The sequence below is a fragment of the Crotalus tigris genome, unplaced genomic scaffold (assembly GCF_016545835.1).
Source record: "Crotalus tigris isolate CLP2741 ecotype Arizona unplaced genomic scaffold, ASM1654583v1 scf7180000018219.524809, whole genome shotgun sequence".
NCBI lineage: Eukaryota > Metazoa > Chordata > Lepidosauria > Squamata > Viperidae > Crotalus > Crotalus tigris.
In genome coordinates, this window is record NW_024096888.1 from 345288 (window position 1) to 370085 (window position 24798).

Here is a 24798-nt window from a genome sequence, read left to right on the forward strand (position 1 = left end):
GAGCATCCAGCAATCATCACTTTATCACATGGTATCTCTGCCTTTTGCTACTCATGAGTTTTTCTAGAAATGAGTCTGAGATGTTATGCAAGGAGGAAAAAAAACCCTGCACTGATTTGCAGAGTTACAAGAATGTTTATTCTGTTGTTGGTTTTAGTGCAGTGCTAATCCAATAGAAAGTTATCAAATTTCTAGCCACTGGGAGCCTTCAAATACTGCCTCCTAGCAAGCTTTCTTACAGCCCGTAGCATAACCTAACACTCCTTTGAGATCTGTGAGATCTAATTTTCATGTCTTGAGGCTCTCCAGTACTGTATGTATAAAGAATATATACTGTATATACTGTTTTAAGACAGTAGCTAACAACATTACAATACAGGTAGCTGCTCTTGAGCCCAATTCAGGCAAATCTAGGACCTTTTAAGCCCCATGTATTTCAGTACACCACAGCCTTTTAAATGCATAAGGTTAATCAATGGGAGCTTACCATTAAGGAGATTAATGTTTCACCAATGAAATCAACCCAAGCTGGGAAAATCTAGCTTCAGCAAGAGCATCAATTTGAGGGGCAGAATTGAACTTTTGTCCAATTAAGCAGGGGGGGGGGAGGCTTAAGTTGATTTTGTCATAGCTTTGCTAAAGTTACACTCTTCAAAGTCATTCATAAATTGAGGCAAAATACACTTAATATTCTGAGATAAATAATAGCACTAATTTTATTTTACCTTTCACTTGATGAAAGAACATGTCTGTCTGTGGTGGTCAGGGATAACCAAGGAAAGGTAGAAAACTTCAGACATTTCACTACATGCCTCACTGGAAGAAAAAAAAGCAAGTGTAAATTATTCAAATGCTTTCCTTATAGGAACAGACAGTGTTTACACAACAGTGTTTATACTACCCCTAATGTTAATATTTTTTAAGGAAAAAAATCTGGCATTGCTAATGTCCAGTTTCAAAATTCTACATTAAAAAGTAAACACGTACTTTGAAATTGAGTTTGAAACTAGATTTTAAATATTTATTACTTAATTGGCTGCAGCACAACTTTTTAATACAGGAACGAAAAATATGCTGGAGATCTACAACTGGATGGCTTAAACTATTTGCGTAAATTATGAGAAACTCAATTCAGCATGGTTCAACCTCAGATGAATTCACTCGAACTGATGGCTAGATAAAACTTTTTCTTGATACTAAGGGGAATACATAAAGTAATTAATTGCCCTCTTACACTGTTTAGATTAATTCTGCAACTTCTTTTTCCCATTCTTCCTGTCAACGCTGCTAACATTGGATGTTCCCACTTTGACAACTGATGAAAATGCAGCCATTTTCTCTATTCCTTTAAATGATTTCTTGCTTTAGAAATCAGGTGCAGCAAGGGGGGTGGGTGTTGGAATGTAGGCTCAGCTAGCCATAACATAAGGCTGTGGGAGAACCCAAGGACAAGCTGATAACGTTTTGGTGAGCTGTGGAGCTAAGGAGAAAGCCTGTACTTTAAGCTAATTGGGGAATGTGATTTATGACAATTTATTGGGAATTGTACTTTGTTACTTTGTATCGGGGGAAGGGAATTTCGTTTTGGGTTCAACTATGTAGTGCTGATACTTTGCTTCCCTAATAAAAGATTCAAGGAAAACAATGCCTTTTGAAGGGTTTCATCTGTCAGAACCATGATATTTCCCACAGTTTGGCAGACTTTTTGAATGGTACTTTTGGCCTTAAAGTGGATGACTGGTGATTGTGGACATATATGGAAGCTCAATCCTCACAGTTCAATATTTCTTTGTTTCTTTAGAAGCCATCTTAATGTCCTCCATGCTCTTCTGTTTTCAGCTTTTGAGCCAGGCAAGGTTAGAAAGAGGCACAGCAGGGATTCCAGCAGTGCTCGTCATTATGATAGACTAGAACAGAATCTCCAGAACCTGACAGAGTTACTCTCTGCTCTATCTTACACCAAATAAAACTAAAGTGGAATTATTTTGATTTTGTTCTCAGGCTTCTTCCCATTCTTGGGTCTAATTCCTCTCTTAATGATTCAGTTTTTTCTGGTCTTTCTCAACATAAGGTCAGGGTTCTTTCATTTTCCCCTTTTTGTTCAAACCACTTATCTTTTCATATTCAGTTTATTACTTTACTGGGTAGTATTTTTATACAACTTTGAAATATTCCCCCCGCCAAGTTTCCCCATTTCTTTAATTTATTCAGTCTTTACACCGTTAATCAACAGTTACACTACGTAGTCTTCTTTTATGTAAAGTTTAATTTTAGTTCCAAACCTACCAATTTTTCTAACCAATACATACCAAAAGTATTTAAAATTTTCATAAAAATTCTATCGCCATCAAAACATTCAATCCATCACTATGTCAGAGATCTCATTGCTATAACAACAGAACACACAATACCCCAAACAGAGAAAAAAGTAACACTGAAGCTCATTGTTATCAATAAGCTAAAAGTAAATTGAGTAAATTTATCATTCCTTGTCACATTTCAAACAATCAGTCTGATCGTTAATATCTACTTCTCCTCACAGTGGAAAACCATATATTGATTCTTTTATAACATGAGAATACAGCATTCCTTCTTATCTCACCAACAGATTTGAGAAGCTTAGAGAAACCTGTTCTGTATTGCTTAGAAAAAGAACTACAAATTAATTAATATAAAACAAAAACAAATGTTCTTTGCTGAAAGGCAAAACAAAATCTACCTGCTGAACAATGAATGGATGTTTAATATATCCTGGAAGACATATAAGTTGTCTTCAACTTACAACTACAATTGGACGAGAATTTCTGTCTTAAGTTGTTGCAATCGTTGAGTCAGAACCACTTTTATGACAATTTGTATAAAGGTTTAAGCAATTCATCATAGTCTTTAACCAAATCACATAGTCATTAAGCAAATCCAACTTCCCCAATGGATGTCTTTTGCTGGAAATATGCAAAAAAGGTAGCAAATAGAGATCATGTGACTGCAGGACACTGCAACCAATCTTAAATGAGAGTTAGTTATTAAGCATCCAATTTCAGTCACCAGACCATGGGTGAACTGATGGTCATAATTGCAAGTAAAGGCCATAAGTCATTTTTTTCAAGGCCATCATACTTTTGAACTGTCCTTAAATGAATGGTCACAAGTCAAGGACTACTGACATTCAGCATATATGAACAACTGGTCTGAAAGAACATATTAGCCATTCTTAAATTACATCACATGGTAGAGGGCTATTATTTGTCTTAGCTTTTAACATATTTCCGGCATATTTCAGACTCAACTACTATCTAGCTCCAAATTATTTACATATAAAAATTTTAAGGCATTATTAAGCACTAATGTGTCCTAAATGCAGCTTTATAACGGATAGCCATTACGATGAGGTTCATTAGGTGCCATAGCATGCCACCTAAACCCCGGGAGAACCTGCAAACTGGCAGATCACCATCACAGATGACACGCATCTTCCTCCCCTACATCAATAATGTCTCTGAAGCAACAGCCAGACTACCAGCTCCCCACAACGTGAAGGTGGCCCATAGACCTAATCAGACATTGCGTTCCAAGGTCATGCGCCCCAAAGACCCACTCCCCAACATGGAGAAATTTGCGGTGGTATATAAGATCAATTATAAAAACTGCCGCAGTAACTACATGGTAGAGACCTCCAAGAGATTAAAAACTCGGATCCATGAGCATAAACTGGCTATCAAAAGGGGTGAGCAATATTCACAGGTTTGGACGCACATGGCTGAGTTTAGCCACCAATTTGATTTCAACAAGGTGCATATCCTGTCCAGTGATACCACAAAAGGGGGCCGGCTACTTAAAGAAACTTGGCTCTCTGATAGGGATTCAATCAACCGGCGCATTGATCTCTGCCCGGCGCACCAGACGTTGAGGATGTGGAGCACACACAACCGCCCACCCCAAGGAAGACAATCCAACTATGTGCCATGCAATCAAGAGAATGAGACCATGGAAGAAACAACCACCCCTCAGCAGCCCCAAAGAACTAGAAGGCTACTGTATAATAAAGGAACAACGTCCAGTGTGGCAAGATATCTCCCGCATTCCCTGAGACATCCGGAAGAAGTGTCATCCCCTAATGAGGGGATGAGGACTGGAGCATACCGGCGGGGAAGGAGATTTACCTTGAGTGTTTTTTTGATGCACCCTGTCGGCCCAAATATGGGAGAAAGAAATCTTCTTTCTTTTTCTTTTTCTTTTTTTTCTCTTTTGCCTGTATCAGCTCAATCTAGAGCCATCCACAGGCAGCAGTCACCAACTGTGGCATCATTTACATATACATTTTTTTAGATTGCTAACAAAGAATAAAGGGAGAAATGGAATAGCTATTTTGAGCTTCTTAATTCTCTTCAGCCAGACATATATATATAAAATACTTGGATCACATCTACCTATTTGGTGCTGATAAAGCTGAATCAATTGCTTATGTGCTGTCCTTATACTTACAGAACAGAGATATAATTAGAAACAGCTTCTCTTTAGCTAAGACTCCTGGATGGATAGAAAAATATTACATATATTTTTCTAATTAGGTGGTTAGTGCAAGAAATAATTAAATATTGGGACAAAACATGCTTAGCTGATAAACCAATTGTATACACTCCAGCTCTGTAAACATCTGCTATTACTATTAGCTGTAATTTCTGTGTTGATCAATGATAAATTACTGAGAGAAAATTTACAAATAAATATTGCAATTACCTACCAGTTAGCTGTTTGGGTGGCGTTTCGGACTCTTGTGAATGGTTTTTCCCTTGATGAAAATATCCAGCATGAGATTCTTGGGGAATTACTTGACAAGACATAAAACAATAGTATGTATCAGCATTATTTTTATTTATTTTTCTATTGTTATAGTCCAGATCCCCAATGCCACTATTTATCGAGAATTTTACGTTTTTCTTCTTGGAATCATAGGTAGAGCTCAACTTACTACCACAACGAGGATGACAATTTCTGCTGCTAAGCAAGATGGTTGTTAAATGAGTCACACTGAATTTTGCAACATTTTTCTGCCCTGGCTGTTAAGCAAATCACTGAGGTCATTAAGTGAATCACACAGTCCTTACTGTAAGTCAGGGGTGTCAAACTGCCGGCCCATGGGCCGGACACATCATATGGAAGCTGCGCCCACCCCATTGCCAGCAATGGCAAAACACTCCCAGTATGTTGCGCAACATCACATGACATCGCGAGTTTGACATGTCTACCTTAAGTGAATCTGGCTTACTTTTCAGTGCTCTGAACTCAAGAATGCTCCGGCTATTTTGAACCTGTCAGGCAGCTGGGAAGATTGCAAATAGCAATCACGTGGCCTCTCCCCCCCCCCCTCCAGGATGCTGCAACTGTCCTAAATATATGCTGGTTGCCAAGAGCCCAAATTTTAATCATGTAACTGTGGATATGTTGCAGCCATTGCAAGTGTGAGGACTGTAAGTCACTTTCTTCAGTGTCATAACACTGAACGGTCTTTAAACAAATTGTAAGTTGAGGACTACCTGTACTTAAAGGATCAACAGTGCTGAACACGAACAGCATTAGATTCAGGAAACTTTGCTAATAACACACTGTGAATAATGAATAAATTACCTGTATTAGGTTCTGGTCCACCTTGAGAAGGCTTTGTTTGATAATTCAAAGTGATGTCTGAAGGCAGCACAAACAGCCCATCAAGAATCCCATCAATCACTGCTTGTAGATTGGAATCCACATTGGGGCGAAGCTGAGTGAAGAACTCTACTGCCCCAATCCCAACCAATTGTTCCACAACAGAAGGACGCTAAAATTACAAATGCAATATTAAATTTAAAATTATCGGAAAAATGACTAAACTCTTCTGAGTTAAACAAGTATTAGGTCTTTAATTACAGCAAACTTTTCAACAACAACAACAAAAAAAGCCAAACAACAGCAATAACAAAAACCCTCATCTTTTCCTGGTTGCAAATATAGAATCTGGGGCTTGGGTAGTTTAGACTCTCTGTTTCATGTAGTATTTGCCTCCTTGTTACTATATTTTAATACTTATCTCTATATTTGTACACATAAGCATATAGATTTACACTACATAGAGTTCATTCATTGTGTGTACTATATAGTACATAGTATAAGTATCATACTAGCACTTTTTTTTCCTCTGTACAGCACAGAATTTTGAATTAAGCTTAATTGCAATTGAGGTAGCCTTATAAATGAACGAACAAATACATAAAGTAATCTCGAATATTAGTTCCCAATGTTCTGTTGCTAGACATATTCTGAATATGCTGTTTGGGTAGTCCTCATTTAACATTCTCTTGTTCAGCACCATTTGAAGTTACAGTAGGTCTGAATGAGTGTTACTTATGACTGGGTTCTCGAAGTTTTGGCTGTCCTAGCACTCCTACAGTCAATCTGTGTGCTTGGCAGTTGGGTCACAGTTACCATAGTTGCAGTGTCTTGCAACTTTCCCTGCTGGCTTCCCATCAGCAAAGTTAATAGGGAAACTGCCAGGGAAGGTCACAAGTTGCTTCAGTGAGTTGCTCACATAATTTCTCGCCCAGAAACAGCCACCCCCAGCCCTGTTGCGTTCATATCATGCCTCATAGGCAACCTGTGAAACTTCCCTCCCCCCGCCGCCAAAAACCATCCACCTTCTCACACACAGCAGCACCCTTTCCTAATAGGCAGCCTGCTTATAAGCTGCCTGGCACTTGCTTAATAACTCATGATTTTACTTAATAATGGCAACAGGGAGTGCCAGAACTACAGGTAGTCCTCAACTTAAAATAGTTCATTTAGTGACTGTTCAAAATTACACAGCACTGAAAAAAGTGACTTAGGACCATTGTTAATACTTACAGCCATTGCAGCATCCCCCATGGTCACTTGATCAAAATCCAGATACTTGGCAACTGATCCATATTTATGACAGTTGCAGTGACCCAGTAACAACTGTGTGACTAACTTAAAAACTGTGACAAGCAAGGTCATTAAAATGGGGCCCAGCTCATTTAATAAATGTCTCACTCAACCACAGAAATTTGGGACTCAATTGTGGTCGTAAGTCAAGGACTACCGGCACTTTCACTGACCAATGCAGTACTATAATGTTGCAGTTTATGACCATATTTCTTAGCGATGGAAATTCCAGACCCGATTACCATTGTTAATCAAAGACTATCTCTATTGGCAAAATTTTAAAATGTAACAAAGTGCATATTTTAAGGTTTTTGTTTCAAAAGAATGTTTAAATTAAATTGAGTAATGCTCTGCTTTTTTAAATATAAATATAGACATTAGTTGTTAGCTACTTCTATTACACTTTCAGAAAAAAGGAATACGGATAGCAATACCTTTAACAAGTTGGTCACTAAGTTCAAAACTTCTTCCTTCATTGGTACTACAGGAAAGTTGAACCATTCTAAAACACTGACAAACAGTAGCTTTTCTTGAACCAGATCATCATATGTAATCAAACTGTGATTTAATTTAGACAAAATATTCCTAAGTGCTCTTTCTCTAATTTCAGACAGCTCGTGACCTGTTAAATTTTTTAAAAAAGGGAAACATTGCAAGAGAAAGTTATTTTTTTTTTACATACACACACCCACATTCACACATTTTATGAGTTCCAATCAATCCACTGCAGAATACAGGTGTCTTCACTGAAGATTACAGACCATAATTTAGCATAGTGATCTAATGCAGGTGATACACAGATGTTTTTAACTTCCTAGCCTAGGGCTGAGACAGTGATTGGTCCAAAATTATCCAATGAGCTTCTGCGGCTATGGATGGATTAGAAGCCTGAGTCTCTGCACTCCTAATCCAGCAATGTAACCACCAAGCCATATCTACTCTTGTGTATGTGATATCCACACACATACATGCCTGTATATTCACTAACAGGTATTGCTTTACATAAAACTAGCTAGTGAATCGATTTTGTGTTGAAACATCACACTGAAAATTTAGGATACTTTTTTAGAAAAGACAAGGCATGTGATGTTCATCTTTCAACTATAATCTCATATAATCTATTCTCTAAGCATTTTTCTTCTTTTAATATTAGGAATATTTATTGTTAAAAGCGTTGATTATTGTTTTTGCAATGGCAATTTTTCCACTTCCTGATAGTTTCAATATTTTAGTTTCCAAACTTCCTCTGTTCATTATATTCTAGTCAATTTTGTGCAGTTCTACTGCAACAATGTTAACATCTACACTCTTATAAATTTCCCCTACTTTTGGCATTCCCTTTGTATAGAAGATTTTGATGGCCATTTATCTGTTTTGCGTGGTCGTTAAGAGTTGACACCGATGTGATGGCACACAGTCACCAATCAATATGTATAAAAATATATGCGATTTGAAAAGGGATCGTATTGAAAAATCTACCAAACTCAAAACAAAAAGTAGAGAAATAGGAGCAGAATATGCTACTTTTCTGCATACAATCAACAGATTCATACTGGGGTTTGCATACTCTGACAATACTGGATTGGGAGTTTGTGCGCAGCTAAACAGTGATTTAGGACTACTTTTTTTCATCCCCAAAGCAAACCCATTATCAACTTTTAGGGATTCAAAAGTAAAAACAGCCGCCGAATTGCAGCCCGTTGCAGCCCGTGCGGACAAACCAAGCACTTACGAAGTTTCCGGATAAGCGAAGTCAACTCGATTGGGGGAGACGAGGCATTAACATTGCACCCAGCCATCGCGACCGCCTTCCCAGAGCGGCCCAGGTTCAACCGCCGCGCCGTAGCGAACGCGAATGCGCTAGGAAAAAGCGGGAGACTATTTCTCTCAAGAGGCTGCTGGGAAATGTAGTTCCATCTCTGGCTCCGCCCATATGTCCTGTGTATTCCCAGACGAGGCTCTTTATTGGAGATAGTTTTCGCGTGGTTGGTAATTCTCGCGAGTTTTGACTCGAGTCTTCTAGTTGCCTAGAGAACAAGGTTTTTTCCCCTCGCGTTCTGGAAGCGTCGTTCTGCTAGTGGCGCCCTTTTTTTAACGACGGGTTTAACTGCAAGGAACTAAATTAATCCGTCTGGCTTTCAGCCTAGGTCGTCTTCTCAATGGCAAAACCTCTGCCAGAATTTTTTCCTCTAGGCGAGCGTATACAACACCTTTTCTGAACCGTCCCTAATCCTACGATTTTGGATCACAACTGCCAGAATACAGAATAACATTTCATGAAGTTGTTTCTATTTTCTAGAATCTAGACTGACTGGGAATTCTGGGAGTTGTAGTTGCGGCAATCTTAAGTGTAACTGAAGACTATAAAGCTTAATATATAGCGGGTGGAACATTGGAACATTATTTCCATCACAACCCAATTTCTACTTTACATTCAATTTGTTTATTTATTCTGGCAGCGAGGTTCTTCCAGTGGTGTGTTATGTGCATGTCTCTGACTTTTCAAGCAGCACTGAAGTGTGTATTGGTAGTGTGTATTGGAATCAAATGTATCGCTGGGAACACAGTACTTCGAAGAACGTGTGTGTGTGTGTGTGTGTGTGTGTGTGTGTACCCGCTCAACACATTGAACCATTTCTACCTAGTATATTATGCAAATCCAGTTCATGAGGCAAGTTTATTATTAGCTGCAATTATTTACTTCTCATCTATCGGAGTAATCATTTCAAAGGGGTTTAACTATATAAACAATTGTAAATAAAAATGTAACAAATGTGATGAAACATTAATAAACTTCTTAGGATCCTTTCCACAGAAGTGTTACAATTAAAAGCCCACTTGAAAAAAGAGGTCAGCTAAACAATCTTGGATGATGATTGCCCCCCCTCCCCTGCCACCTTCCCCCCTGAATATATGTACCTTAGAAACCCAGAAAACTGGATTAACAGTGACTACATGAATCATTCAAATGCAAACTTGAAGATTAAGCATCAGTCTTGTAAAGAGGAGCTGAAAATCTTTAGTACTGTTATAACAGAAAGAAATGATAGCTGTCCTCTCCATGATATCTCTTCAGAAGCATCCCACAATAAATGGCGGCACATGAAATAATGGTTTTAAGTTACAGGAAAGCTTTGGGTTGAATGTCAGGAACAGATTTCCAATAAAAAAAAATTAATAGAACCAATTACAAACATATCAGGAGGACATGAAATTAGAGATCACTATTTAGGTAGTCCTCAACCTATGACTACAGTTGAGCCCAAAATTTTGGTTGCTAAGTAAAACATTTGTAAAGTGAGATTTGTCCCTTTTGCAACCTTCCTTTGCCACAGTTGTTAAGTTAATCACTGCAGTTGTTAAGTTAGTAACACTATTGCTAAGTGCATCTGTCCCACTTGCTTGTCAGAAGGTTGCAAAAGATGATCACATGACCCCAGGACACTGTAACTGTTATAAATATGAGTCAGTTGTCAAGCATCTGAATTTTGATCAAATGACCATGGAGATGCTGCACAGTCATATGTATGAAAAATGGTCCTAAGTCACTTTTTTCAATGCCATTGTAACTTCAAACGGTCACTAAATGAACTGTTGTAAGTTGAAGAATATCTATTAGTAGAATCCATGGCTAAAAAGTTTTTGTTTCTTTTACATAATCTGAAGTTCAGAAAATGGGAACTATGTTATTCATTTAGGCCTCAGATGTTCATGACTTGAAATTTGGATCTTCCCAGAAGCAGCTGTTTTAAGTTTGCAGGAAGTTGATTATGAACTGAAACAACAAAATGAGCTGGAATCTCATATGCAATAATATTTCCCACATTTTAATAATTTCATAAATTTCTGAAGAAAGAAAAACAAGAAAAGACCTATTTTATTGGGTGACTTTTGACTCATATAGGCACAACTAGTTTTTTTTTCCTAAACGTAATAGTAGGAATTCTCACACTAGTGATGAATAGCTTAAACTTTGTACAAATGAATGAATACAAGAGAAGTATTTTAATGAGAGCATTTGGTCAGTACAAGTTTAACTCTATAATTTCCAGCTTCCATGTGTTGGAAGAAAAGTCTTCATCCTGGTTCATCCAAGCTGGGAATAAACATGGCAAATGCTTTGGGAAGAAGGTTGTAGTTTATTGGAAAGGAGACCCAGTCAGGAAGATGGCTCTGGCAGAAAAGAAAGGGAACACATGTAGGGAGTGGATTTTTTATACCTTCTGAAGCCTTTTCTTTTGAGTTGTTTCCTGTTCCTGTGGCATGAACTTTGAACTGAGTCTGAGTGTGCTTTTCTGGGCCTTGGTATTATAGCCTATTATGTCCCAAAGATCATATCCTGCTTCCCTGGGACTGGGCTAATGAGTTTGGGTGAGGTATGCAGATTTTAGGTCTTTGTCTTCTTAATCTTCTAGCTCAGCGGTTCTCAACCTGTGGGTCAGGACCCCAGTTGGGGTCGAACGACCATTTCACGGGGGTCGCCAAACAACGCAGTCCGCCATTTTTTCCCCCTTTTCCTTAGCTGTGCTACTCCCTTTTATTCTATTAGCTTTTGAAAGCCAATAGAATAGACTCTCTTAAATAGAGTTTAATTCTATTGGCTTTCCCAAAGCCAATAGGAATTGTCCAGGCTGTCTCTGCCCTGCTGAGCCCGCCAAAAGCCCCATTCTGCAAACGGTGCTGCAAGTTGTCTGCAGCGAAGGCGAGCTGTCTGAAAGTTTCTACCCCTCCCTGCTGAGCAACTACTAAAATATAAGTAAAAGAGGGCCAGGAGTGGGAGGTGGGAGGCCGGTGGGCGCAGGGAGGGTTGCTGGTGTGCGTGGGGTCCAGCGTGGGGTCCAGCCTTACCTCCCTTGGGCTGGGCCAGCTGGTGGCCCAGCCGGTGGTCGGCCTGCGCCGTCTCTGCCGCTTGACAGCTACACCTCGGCTGGCGTAGAGAGCAGCACCACGCATGCGCGGCACTCCCGGGCAGGGAAAGTCCTCGACTTACGACCGGTTGGGTAGTCCTCGACTTATGACCGGTTGGGTAGTCCTCGACTTATGACCGGTTGGGGGTCACAGCATTAAAAAGGTTGAGAACCACTGTTCTAGCTCCAACTTTCCTGAATGGTCTGCATCTGCATTTCTATAGAGCTGGTTTCTGCTTGGGGTAGACAGACTTGAGACTATTAGAAAACTGGGCATGCTTTCCTGCGACTCCAAGATCCTGAAGAAATATATTTTTTCTGCTCTTTTAATATTTTCCTCTCTGGGGGGGGGTGACTTCCCACACATGGCTGGAATTATGGGCGTTATAATCTAGCATATCTATAGTGGATGCCAAGCTTGGTGGTGTTCATTAAATGTTTTCTTTTCTAGAAATTGCTAGGATCTCAAACAGTATTTATCTAGTTCTTAATATTCAAGATGCTGGATTATAAAATGTTTATTTGAACAGCAAACGGTCCTTTACCAGCGATACTCAAATGAATTTTGAAATTGGGTTTCAAAAACAGTTTGTTATGTAGTGGGTAATATAATCAGAGGAAAACAGTTTCTAGTTGAACAATACAAAGGCACTATTAGAATAACTCTTTGGATTGTGCAAAGCAAATAACATTTTAGAAGCCACAGTAAATTTTTGAATAAAAGTAAAATACTGTTATTGTAATAAAATCATTTCATATCTCTTAATCACTGAATTTAGAGATTGCTGATTGCTATTTAGAATAATGATATTTTTGCTATATTTTGTCTAACCATTCATGTATCCAGAAAACAGTTCACTGCAAAACAATCATCACAGAAGTTGAGCAGTGTTTTCTTCCTATCACCCTTTTCCAGCTTTGGGGAAAGGTAGAAGGCATGTATGGGAAGGGTACACACACGTCTGCAGAAGAGCTCTAAGTGTAAACATCCACACCTTGCAGTCTAAGTGTAACATCTACACCTTGCAGTCTAAGTGTAAACATCCACACCTTGCAGTCCTATGTTTACTCTAAAATATCTGCTGGTGAACAAGTATATTTAGGATCATATTCTTCAATTTGTACAATATTGGTAGCTTATACTTCTACATCTTGCAGGTATATTATGCATAAAAATCCATGTCTCATAGGCTCGTGTCCAGAATAAAAAGTGATAAAACATTACCTTTATACATCATGAATCTTAGTAGGGGTAGTGTTGACTTAAAGAAGAAAATACTGAACTTAAATTGGTATATTTAATTATGACTTTAGAGTAACTTACTCGTGGACTGGGATAAGATAAAAGCAATGTGATGCAAATAAAGGGCATGATTGATTTTGTTGGGATACGATTATTCAGTGAGACAGGGCCTGAATCAAAAACAGTCAGACTTCTGTACAACCTGTCAAAGGGCATTTGTCCCACTAGATAAAAGTTTTGTAAATTGCCCTGAAAATGTAATTTTGTAGTTACATATGAATTAAGAGAATTGTTTTGCTAGAAACACTATAGTCAGATGAGACTGAATGTTCTGTGTTTTAGGAGAAATGCTGTTTGTTATCAGCTGCCAGTCAGATGATGATTCAGCAGATCCAGGACACAAAGCCAGATCTAGCAGAGAGCCTTAAGGCAACTGAAGTCTTGTGATTTGATTCTTAATTGCTTTGAACAGTTGGATTTGATTGCCCTTTTATCATCTGCAAGTTATGACTGGCCATAAAATGTACTATATGGTTAATGTAAATATTAGATATTTTGTAGGGTAAGATAATAACATCTGCCTAAATTACAGTATTCCTTTTCTGTATATTTTTATAGTATTAACATAGCACAGTTTCAGCATTTTTATAGACAAACAAGCATTTAAACTGAGTGCTATAATCCTGCTTTTTTCTGAATTCATGGTTATTTTTGCATTTATTTTGGATCAATAAAAATAATAGTGATCAGTTTTATTGTCAATAATCTGAATTCTACAGGAATAATGCAATATACTGGTAAGGTCTTCATTCAGAAAGCAATTTTAGTTTGGTATAGCTTGATTGCTTCCTTGCTTGCTTATGTATGTATGTACTGTATGTATATATGAAGCCTCAGTGCTGACTTTATGATATCTTGACTGCAAATCTATGAATGACCGCTAAAGTAAAAAGATACAGACAACTCTTAGTTGCCATCTAGTGGACATCTAAGGTTTTGAAGCTCAAATTTATTCTATGGCTATGCCATCTTTCAAAATACTGTTCTTGCAGACAGATATAACTTTAAAAATAATATTGGTATTTAAAATATTAAGGGTGGCATCCAGCATATGCCAGTAGATTTATGCCTGTGGATTAATGCAAAGGACGTCCACCTATGTAAGTAAAGCACAGGGGAAATGCGGCCAGAAAAAAGGTTTTCCTTTCTAGTTCTATAAATAAAAAATGCTTCCATTAAAAGAAATATGGCCATTATCAAAAATAGTTACTACAGTTTAGTCTGAATATATCCAGGGAGAAAGAAATAATAGATTGAGGACTTCAAACTTATCAGTAAATCTTCATTGGGAACAGCCCAAATCTACTTTTTATAATACCCAGAGACAGATTCACACAACATAGTATCATCTGGTTTGTTTGGTTTAGACTGTTGCCCAAATCTAGACAGAATGGTTACTGAAACCATGGTTTGTGGTTTAGTGACTTATATAAATGCAGTTTATTGCCGTGTATTTCAAACCATAATTAAACCATGATGGAGCGTGATGGGAGATACCAGTTATACAGCTTACTCCCCGAAAATATAGAAATTCATTTGATGCCTTTATGGTCTTATTGACTAAATTATTATCAGTGTGAGCAGAATTTGTTTGCTGCAGATGGATAAGGCTTTCTCTGCACTTTTGTGAATTTTACATTCAAGAATTAATCTTTGAATTTCAGTTACAATATATTACAACATAAAACAAAAGTATGGCAACATGTGTTTTATTACTCATTTCTATTGTTGAATTATGTTACTTTGCTCACATTTAATAGTCTTTAATGCTTTGGATTTTTATTTACATTTTGTTGTTGAAACAACAATCATCTGAGAAAGCTGAAATAGCATCACTGCAGAACCATTTGCATGACTAACAAAGAAGAGTAGTGAATGCTCACAAATAGCATTGTTTGTTAATTTGTAATGTGGCAGTTACATATAATGGAATCTGACCTCTAAGGGTAAGAGGAATTGTCCATATGCCATTCCCAGAACCAGAAACAAAAGATCCACACATAAACTAAAGCTGCTGTTAAATGGTTATTTCTAAAAAGAACAGCTTGTACTTCATTTCTTTGTTTATCTGATTTTTTTTTCAAAACTCAATTTCTGTGTAGCAACATTGCTACTAAAAAATAGTTGCTGCTATCCTCCAAATTAAAATTAAAGCAGAAGGAAATTAGCCAGTGACACATCCTGCCCTTATAAGATAAATGTAATTACAAAATAGATGCCAGTTTTTAGTTCAAGGATAAAACTAAGAAATTTGTATTTTGCCAGGAAATAGACATATGACTATGAGTTCTATTGCGACAGATTTAAATTGTAATGATAGAACATTGTTCTTCTACTGAAGAAATAGCTGTATTAAAGAACAAACATTGACAATTGATGTTTTAATGATGATTTATTAGGATGATTCCTCTTTCCATATTTCATTCTTACTAGAAAATATTTTTGATCTAATTAAGATGTATTTCTTTAAAATGTCTAAGTAACCTTAGAAATCATAATGTAATAAGATTGGAGTAAAAGTTAGTATTTAATATCATGTTTCTTACATATTAAATACAATTTAAAATTACCTTAACAGATTAATTTTTTATAGTTGGTTGTGCAAATTTGATGCTTTATTAACTTAACTGGTCTAAATAAAGAAGGTATCCAATGAATTTATTTGCTTCACCTAGCAATTTTCACAAATATGCATGATTGCATCTTACATGTTTTCAGACAAATTCCATTCACATCCTGATGCAAATTTACAATAAATTCATTTCAGCACATTTGCAATACAAATGCTGTAAGAAAAAAAACAGCTGGATAATGCAGATGGGAATATAAAGTAATGACATGTGGCATAATGATGAATGAATGTTACACATGATTCTTTAGCCTCTAGTCAATTAAGTGAAAATAGAGATTAAGGGTCATTTTAAATCTGACTTTTAAAAAGGGCATTGCCAATAGGCTACAGTATTTAAAAATCACATAGGTACTCAAATTTATGTATTTTACTTTATATACTGCCACACCATAATGAATCTTGAAAGCTTATGTATGCACAGATTGGATGAATTCAATATCAATATTTGTAATCCTACCAATATTTTATCTCATATCTTTTTAAAATAATCACAAACTCTATCATTTCTTTCGAATAGATAACTATATAGATGCAAACTGAAAGCTACCAGGCTAGAAAATGAGAAACCATGACTTCAAGTCCCATCTTAGCCATGAAAGCCAGCTGGATAACTTTGGATAAGTCTTCCTGTCTCAGCCCAACTCACTTCACAGGGTTGTTGTGGTGGGGAAAATAGGAAGAGGGAGGAATATTGTGTGTTTACTACCTTGACTTATTTTTAAAAGTAATAAAGGTGGGAAATACATACGTACTGCTAAACACCTGATTGTTCTCCTAGGTGGTTGAGCCCCTTTAGCTTTTTTTTTTCTTTTTGCTGTTTGATTCTTTAGATCAGTGGTTCTTAACCTGGGCGATATTGCCCCCCAGGGGGCGATTTCATTTTTCAGGGGGGCGATGGAACGAAAAGGAGCGATGCGGGGGTGAAGGAACGAAAAGGGGGCGATATGGGGCGATGGAGCGAGAAGTTTTGGGGACACTTTTGAGACTTTTTCGTACAGTGAATTGCTGCATATCTGTCATACAAAAACATCAGATCGCTCGCTATTAGCGGATTGAATTGTTTTCAACTGTCCCTCCAGCTAGCTACAATACAGTACAGTTCCTCCAGCTAGCCGTACATATGTGAATACGCATCTTCATGCACGTTGTGCAGTAGCCTCTACCCATACAGTGGTGCGCTATTGGCCAGAATATGGGAGATGTGGGGAAAAGACTGGAAATAAATTATTTGCATCGATATGTCCTGATGACAATTTTAAAGAAAACAAAAAAAGTGTTTGCATAAATTAAAGAATTATTTCCTATGTTGTGACTGAGAGGTTATGTTGGGGGAGGGGGGCGATGACAACTTCCTCATTGGCTCAAGGGGGCGATTCGTTCAAAAAGGTTAAGAACCACTGCTTTAGATCAAACGTCTGGTCAGGGTTTTTTTTGTTTTTTTCCTGATGTGACTTATTTCCTTTTTAATTTGTAAATTACCCAGATTCACCTTGGATTTGGGTGGCCTTGAAATTAAATGCATGATAAATCTGTACATGCATCCTGTGAAAATGTCCCAAAGTAGGTTTCAGTGTTAAATATAACATAAGCAGGCCTATCTCTGGACCAGGAGTAGCATGGGTTTAAAAGAAACAGCTTTGCAAGTAAACTCTGAAACAGACTCTTCAATTGCAAGTACCACATGCACACACACACCAATGTGATGCAGCAGTTAAGGGAGTGGGTAGATCCAGATTCTGCACTCAAAAAAGACTAAATATAATTGAAATACTTCCAGCAAAGCTTACTGTTTGCATACAGGTAATCTTTGATTTCTGATTAGTCGCTTAGAGATCAGTTGAAACCATGATAGACCCCCCCCCCCAGGTACTATGACCTGTTTCAAAGTTCCAGAGGTGAGCCCCCCATTATGATCACATGGTTATATTTTGGACATTCACTAACCAGCCTGCATTTATGGCCCTTTGCAACATCTTGCAGCCATATGGATGTGATTTACAATATTTTTGCCAAAAACTGGCATTTACTTCTGGTTTGGGGCAAAAAATGCCCCATAATAAACAGTGGATTTGCTTAACAACTGCAGAGTCATTTAACCATGGTGATTCGGTTAATGACTACCACAAAAGTAAAATTGGGTCAGTTATGTGATGACCTGCTTTACAGCCATCATGTCTTACAATTGTAATGGGTAGACAAGGATTATCTGCGCATAGAATCATGAAAGTTAGAAAAGGCCCTCCAGCCTGATTCCATACTATCTGGAATCCAGTTTAAAATCTCTAATGCATGGCTTAAAAGTTGCTTAATAGCGAGGTAGGTGGCATATAAATTCAATAAACAAATAGCTCTTCACAGCTCTTGATCACATCCAGTAAAGAGGAGATACCACTACATTAGTGATATGTTCCACTATGAAAATTCTTCCACAATGGCAAGTTCCCTGATACTCAATTGGAAATTGTCTTTCTGTAATATAAATCTATTATAATATGCTCTTCTTTATAGTAGGCCTTGAAGTGAAGAGTACTTTGACATTTCCCCTCAATCGTTTTTTCTCAAACTACACATACCAATTTTCCTCAGTCTCTTGGTACAGAATTTCTAATCCCTTGCTTTTCTTATATGTCATATAAAATGAAGAGTCAACTTCATACAAATCCTTGGGATCTCTACTTATTATCTTTTCCCAGTTTGATGAGCATTATTTGAATAAAAATATTGATGAACTTCTTAAGTAGTTTGCAAACAATATCTTCAACCAGCAAGCCATTCAGGTACTTTATCAACTGTTCTACTCAAGTCAAGTTATATTACCGTAGATCTGCAGCATATTTTCCACAAACTCACTAAGACATTAACCAATAAAAAATTAAGTCAGCAAATCGTGGGATATACAATATATATATATAATTCTGAAGTGCATATTAGAGCAAGCAAACTGAAATTACCTGATGACCCTGGAAGTAAAGGAGATGCATAACAAAAATCAGGTTGTTTTCTTTTTCATGGTCTAATGTGAGTCAATATATGGATACGATAAAGGACATTGATCCCATTAGAAGGTGCTAAGTCAGTAGAAAGGGCAAGCTTGGAATATTTTTAGAAGAGTAGATTGTAGAAATGCCAAGTCAGGCCATAGTAAATTAACCCATGTTTTCCTCATCCCTTATTCCTGCAATAAAGGTCATGTTATACTTGATACTGCTTCTGTAAGCTTATGTATCATTTTTTTTTAATTGAGAATTTTTAAAGTTTTACAATAAAATATCCCCCCCTCCCACCCCGCCATCACCCTCCCCCCTCCTTCCTAGAGCTGAATACAGGGTTAAAAACAACAAAAAACATACAACTTAAATGAACACCAAACAATTATACATACATCCAAAAAACAAAATTTTAAATACTTTAACTCCAGTACATAAAAGCAAAGATTCTAACCATTACTCTTAAACATAGATTATTCAAAAACTAAGTAATACTTTCTAATCTCATATTTATTCTGTATAAAATTCACCCATCTTTTCCACACCAAAATATATTTCTCTTGCGATTGATCTTTCAGATAAGCCGAAATTTTTGCCATTTCAGATAAATAAGAAACTTTAAGAAACCATTCTTCTAAAGTAGGCAAAGAGTTCTTCCAATATTGCCCAATCAGCAACCTTGCTGCTGTAATTAAATTCAACATTAGAATAATTTCTTTATCATCACAATCAACAATAATACCTAACAAAAACAATTTTGGTGTAAATTTTATCCTTCTATTAAAATTTTTCTGAATGTTCCACCAAATCTTAATCCAAAAAGCCTTTATATTTCTACATGACCACCAAATATGATAGTACGTTGCATCCAAACAACCACATCTCCAACATTTAGGCTGCACATTTGGATACATACGAGACATCTTTTGTGGATCAAGGTGCCAGCTTATGTATCATTTTTATGATACATAACCCTAACCCTAACTTGTAGCCTTGTGGGCTTTGGGATTCTTTTGCTTTGCATTGGCAAAGAATCCAGTGATCACTGTAGTTGTTTTATGCCATTAAAAGATATTTTGTTGCTTTTATCTCCACAACAAAATACATATTGACGGCTGGTTGAACGCTGTTTTCAAAGTACCTACGATTCAATCATTTTTATATGTTGTAGATTAATCTTTCTAGATTATAGGTTCTGATATTAGACTGATTGGAATTCAGATTTTTTCCCCTTTTCCCATTGTTTTTGTCCCCTCCCTCCACCCTTTTGTGAAAATAAGGAATCTTTGTTCTTCAAGTTTCTACAGTACTTTAACATTCAATCCTACCCTTGGAGATTTGAATTCATTCAAGATTCTGTCAAGCTCAAAACAGAATATTAATCCTTCAGACCAGTTTTTCCAACTGCCTATGGATCATGCAGCTTTCTAGAAAAGATCATTGAGTATTTCTGTCTAATCTCATACTTCTGCCATCTTCATAAAGTAGTTGAAGTTCTTTTCATTTTCATTTAAAAACATATCCAAAGAAATCATTTTTATTTCTTCTCAGCTAACCTTAGTTCACTCTAAAGTTTACCTTTTATTCACATTATCTTTAGGAATCTGGCTATCTCTGCATATTCTTTCTTGCAAAAGTACTTCTTTCCACTGCCTGCATCTGTCTCTATTTATTTTAGGTTTTGTGTAGTCATACTAGCTTTCAATATTGGGTTACATTTTCTCCCTTGATAGAATTATTTTGTGCTTTTGCTATCTCTTTTTTTGCTCTCTAGATATTTGGCTCCTTATTAACCTCACTTACTTACTTACTTATTTACTTATACTTCTCTTACTTATTAAATAATTAATGTTTATTAAAATCTATTTTAAGAATACATTTGACTAACCTCAATTTATCTCCTTCAAATCAAGAAATCCAGCATTACATGGTTATTTCTTTCCAAAATGTCCACTACTTCTCTTTGAACTCTTTAGTCTTCCCAATTGAGTGAGACCACCCTCAGTTGGAATAAAAACAACAGCAAAATCTATTTTTAAATGCTAAAACCAGCTAAACTCAGAGAACTATGAAAAAGGATAAACTCATGCAAAGACATGGATGAACAAAAGGACTTAAGAATCAAAGCAAAACATTAATTCCACAACTTTGCATTTTTTTGAGTTAAAATTGCAGCAGATAATAGGAGTAGAAATTACAGGAAAATGAAAACTTTCAGATTTCAAACTTTTAAACTATTTTTATTGAAACATCAGATGGGCCCAAAGATTGCAGGAATCAGATTTCTAAACGTTATATATACCTAGCCCATAATTTTTCACTCTGATTTCCAGTTTGATACTTTGATACATCTAAAGTAGCAAAAGGAACCATCAATGCTTTGAGGATTTTTTTGTTTTGTTTTGTTTCTAATATTAAGAGTAGATAGTCTTTTTGAACTTGGCAGTCTCCTATATGTAGCACTGGCTATGACTACCAGAATTTTAAACCTGCAATTTAACAGCCATGTTGATTTTGATTTCTGGGAATTGTAGTCAAAATCAACTGGAGAGCATCAGCCTAAGAAAGGCTGCCACAGATACTACAATAAAACGTGGTTCACGCTAGCAGCCAATAGAAAGCAACAACATGCAATTCCTTATACAGCCACTATGTCTTAACTATCTAGAGAAGGTCAGCCAACCCGGACAAGGAAGGAAGTTAAAAAGCTCTTCGTATTCCCTCCCCTTTCAAATCATGTGAAGCTATGCATGATGCGTTCTATCAAAAAAAAACTAATAGTTTACAAAACATTTTGTAATCCTGTCAATTCGCCCAGCCTTTAACGGTCGTTTCTTGATTTGCAGGGGAACAGCTAGAAAGGCGTACTTTATTATTTCCAGAAAAGATGGGCAAAGGTAGCGAACTCCACTGAAATGTAGGCGGTTCGACACGCATATTAACAGGCATGGAGTACTGTGCGTCTTCTTGGGAAATGCAAGCCCTTTCACGGGCAGCGTCGGACGAGATCTCAACTCCTTAACTGAGGAAAGAAAACCGAACAGTGACAATATGTTTTGCCCAGTTAAAGTGCACGGCTGCGTTGAGGTTGGGAGTGTGAAAAGAAGCTGCTCTAAAAAGATAAAACTGGCCAAAAAGAAAAAGGCGAGCATCTGAGGGCAAAGCGGGGCACCAGAGGGACGGGGGCGTAAGGAATGCGGACGGCCGTCACGGACGGCGAAACAACAAATAACGCGAAAGGGAGACGGCAGGCCTGGACTCCGTCCCTTCTGCCCTGCCACGGCAGGCGCGTGTGAAGCTTTCTCGTACGTGAACTGACGGCGGCAGTAGCGCCCTCGCCATCCCCCCTCGCGCCCCTGCGGAGACGGAGGGCGCAGGAGGAGGAAGGAGGACGAGGAGGCGGGGGCAGCTGCAACGGAGCAGCAGCAGCAGGAGGAGGAGGAGGAGGAGGAAGTAGCGGCGGCAGACGAGAAGGGAGCTTGGCGGAGGCGGAGCCGGCGCTTGAGCCCGGCCGGCCTGGACTCAGCTCATTACGACGGCCGCCACTGGCAGCGGCAGCGGCATTGGCTGCCTTCGGTGAGTCCTCTTCTGCGCGGTTCCTGTTCTTACGCTTCCTGTCCGAGAGCCGCGCGTTCGGGCGGTGCAAGAACGGGAATCCAGGCCTGGGTTGGTTGTGGGAGGTGGTGGGGGAACTCAGGCCCCGATGAAGCCAAGCGACGGCCTTTAGCGTGGAAGTCTTCCTGCTTGGCCTGACTCTCGGCCTTAGTTCGCCCATCCCTGTTCAGCCCCGTTCGTTTCCCCTTTTGTTCTGTCGGGGGGTTGCAGCTGCACAGCCGAGGCCTGGGGGGGGGGGAAGGAGCTTTGCTGGCGCCTGCGAGGGGATAGGGAGGCGCAGCGTGGTCATCCAGGGGACTGTCCTGCGGTTTTATCCCGGCTCTCTGTTACAGCCTCCACCTTCCTAACAGCTCCCCCATCCCCAGCCAAAATCAGCTGCGCCCGGACCCTAAGGAATCGAATCACCCCTAAGAACAGCGTTGGGATTGGGTTCCCTTTGGAGTTCGGGGCCACCTGGAAAAGTCTGGCTTATAAACTTCCTGCTCACCTTCTAAGCACTTTTCAACACCATCCTGATGTTCCTTCCTCCACCCTCTGAAGTCCCAGGCACTAGTATGGGTGCCAAAGGAAGGGGGGGGGGAGAACTGCAGTGTGCTTTTATCTGTTTTTATTCATTTTGAGAACCCCCTTTGAACTGCAGGGTGAAAGGCGGGGAGAATAGGGAACAGGCTGAGATTGATGATGGAAGGATCTGAAGAACTCCTACTGGGAATCCAAAGTATAGCCCCATACCAGCCTCCTTTCTTCTTTCACACATCAGAAACAATGAAGTCTAGACAATTAATTTTGTTCTAAAGTAGGCCTCTCACAAACCGAGTCCAATAATCTCTCTGAAGTAAACATTCATTAACAGTACACCATCCTCACTCACTTTCATCTTGGAAAAAGTGTATTTAACTTGTTAGTTGAGACAGTTGGCTCTAAGGCTGGTGCCCAAATGGTACAAAATTCAGGGAAACTATGTTACTTTCTTTGTGTAAATATCCTGCATAAAATATGTAGAAGGTGATCCTAAAGTTGTATTTCAACTTTTACTGAAGTTTTTTTTTTCAGGGAGTTTGCCTTTATATAAAATTGAAAACAATCTATAAAACATGTATTAAAGTTCATATGCTAGTGTAATTTTAACAGGAGGAAGGCTTCTGGTGAAGCTAAAATAGTATGATGAGAGTCATGTATAAAATGGCCTACATAGAACATAACTTAGATCTTGTTTAGTTTCTTGTTCATTTCTATGTGCATTGTGTGCAGTTAAGCCTAATATCAGTGTGAACACATATTTTTAGGGTTGGGGTGTTTACAGTCTGAATACTATACATTGCCAAGATTCATTTCTACATTCTAATAATTACTTCGTAAAATAATTTGACTTCTGTTGCTACTGTACCCATACAAATGATACAATGCGGATTTTAGTTAACTTTAATAGTTTGAATTAATCACATATCCAGGAACTAGGGACTGTCCATTCAAATGCTCAAGGTTATAAACCTTGGACTTAGTACTGGAATAGATACTTTGTTTGCATTCAATGTTTAAATAAGTTTAAATATTTTTAATAGCAAAATCATGTCAATGTGTTCAGTAAACTCATCCATTTGTGGCCTATAAAATTCTAGGAAACCAGATAACTACATGATCACATTTTGGTTTTTAATATTTAACATAGATTCTTCAGCTTACCTTTCTCTTCCTCAACATACTACAATTGTGCTTATTTTGAATTTAACTATCATTTGCAGATATAATAGATACTGTTTTTCAGATCTGTAAAAAAAAAATCACATTGCATCATTTACCTAAGTGTTAAAAGACCACACTTATTAGTACTATAGAGTTAGCTGAAATCAGTTCTGAGAGAATAACTTGCTTGAACTTTGTATCTTCCAGTTGAGTTGAGCTAGAATGTCCAGGCAATGGTGATTCTACTCCAGTTAGCATGGCCATTATAATTTAATAAGTCTGGATGCACCAAGTACAGAAAGTTATAGTGGAGAATTTTTTTCATTCTGTGTCCATGACATATGTAAAGTATCTTTGTTGCATCATGGGTAGCCTAGTTGTCTTTTTACTATCATACAGTTCAAAGATGGAAAGACTGAATAAAATCTACAATTAAATATAAAATAAATGAAATACAATAAATGAGACAAATTTATGCAAAAGTAAAGTTCATCTGGTGGTGACTAATTTCATCCTTAGTTTTTAAATATTGGATGAGGTTCTCCTGTTGGTGGGACACGGAAATTGATTCATTTAAAAAGTAAACTTTAAAATAATTTGGGATAATTTTGGTTAGCAAAATGTCCTGACTTCCTGTGATGTTGCATAAGGTCAGCATAAGTGGCACACCCAAAAGCTATATATGAGCATAAAGAGAGGAAACAGATTTTTTTCCAGTGACAAAATGTTGTAGTT

At 37.8% G+C, this 24798-nt stretch overlaps 2 protein-coding genes across 6 annotated transcripts in view; one reads left to right on the top strand and one right to left on the bottom strand.

The window, feature by feature from the left end:
• RTTN (rotatin) overlaps nucleotides 1-8842 on the bottom strand; it is a 102155-nt gene extending 93313 nt beyond the window's left edge. For 2 of the 5 annotated variants that reach the window (XM_039349027.1, XM_039349026.1), the window contains exons 1-5: nucleotides 8669-8839; nucleotides 7371-7558; nucleotides 5626-5815; nucleotides 4742-4828; nucleotides 726-816 (exon numbers count right to left, since the gene is read on the bottom strand). In XM_039349027.1, the coding sequence (XP_039204961.1) occupies nucleotides 726-816; nucleotides 4742-4828; nucleotides 5626-5815; nucleotides 7371-7558; nucleotides 8669-8735 (623 nt within the window). In that variant the 5' untranslated portion in view covers nucleotides 8736-8839. Of the gene's footprint in view, nucleotides 1-725; nucleotides 817-4741; nucleotides 4829-5625; nucleotides 5816-7370; nucleotides 7559-8668 lie in introns of all 5 variants that reach the window. The other 3 variants (XM_039349029.1, XM_039349028.1, XM_039349030.1) reach the window with 3 other exon arrangements.
• Nucleotides 8843-21504: 12662 nt separating this feature from the next.
• The window catches only part of SOCS6 (suppressor of cytokine signaling 6), a 30449-nt gene continuing 27155 nt past the window's right edge, over nucleotides 21505-24798 (top strand). Inside the window, exon 1 of the mRNA XM_039349038.1 lies at nucleotides 21505-22341. The gene's annotated coding sequence lies outside the window, so the exon portion shown is untranslated. The remainder of the gene's footprint in view (nucleotides 22342-24798) is intronic.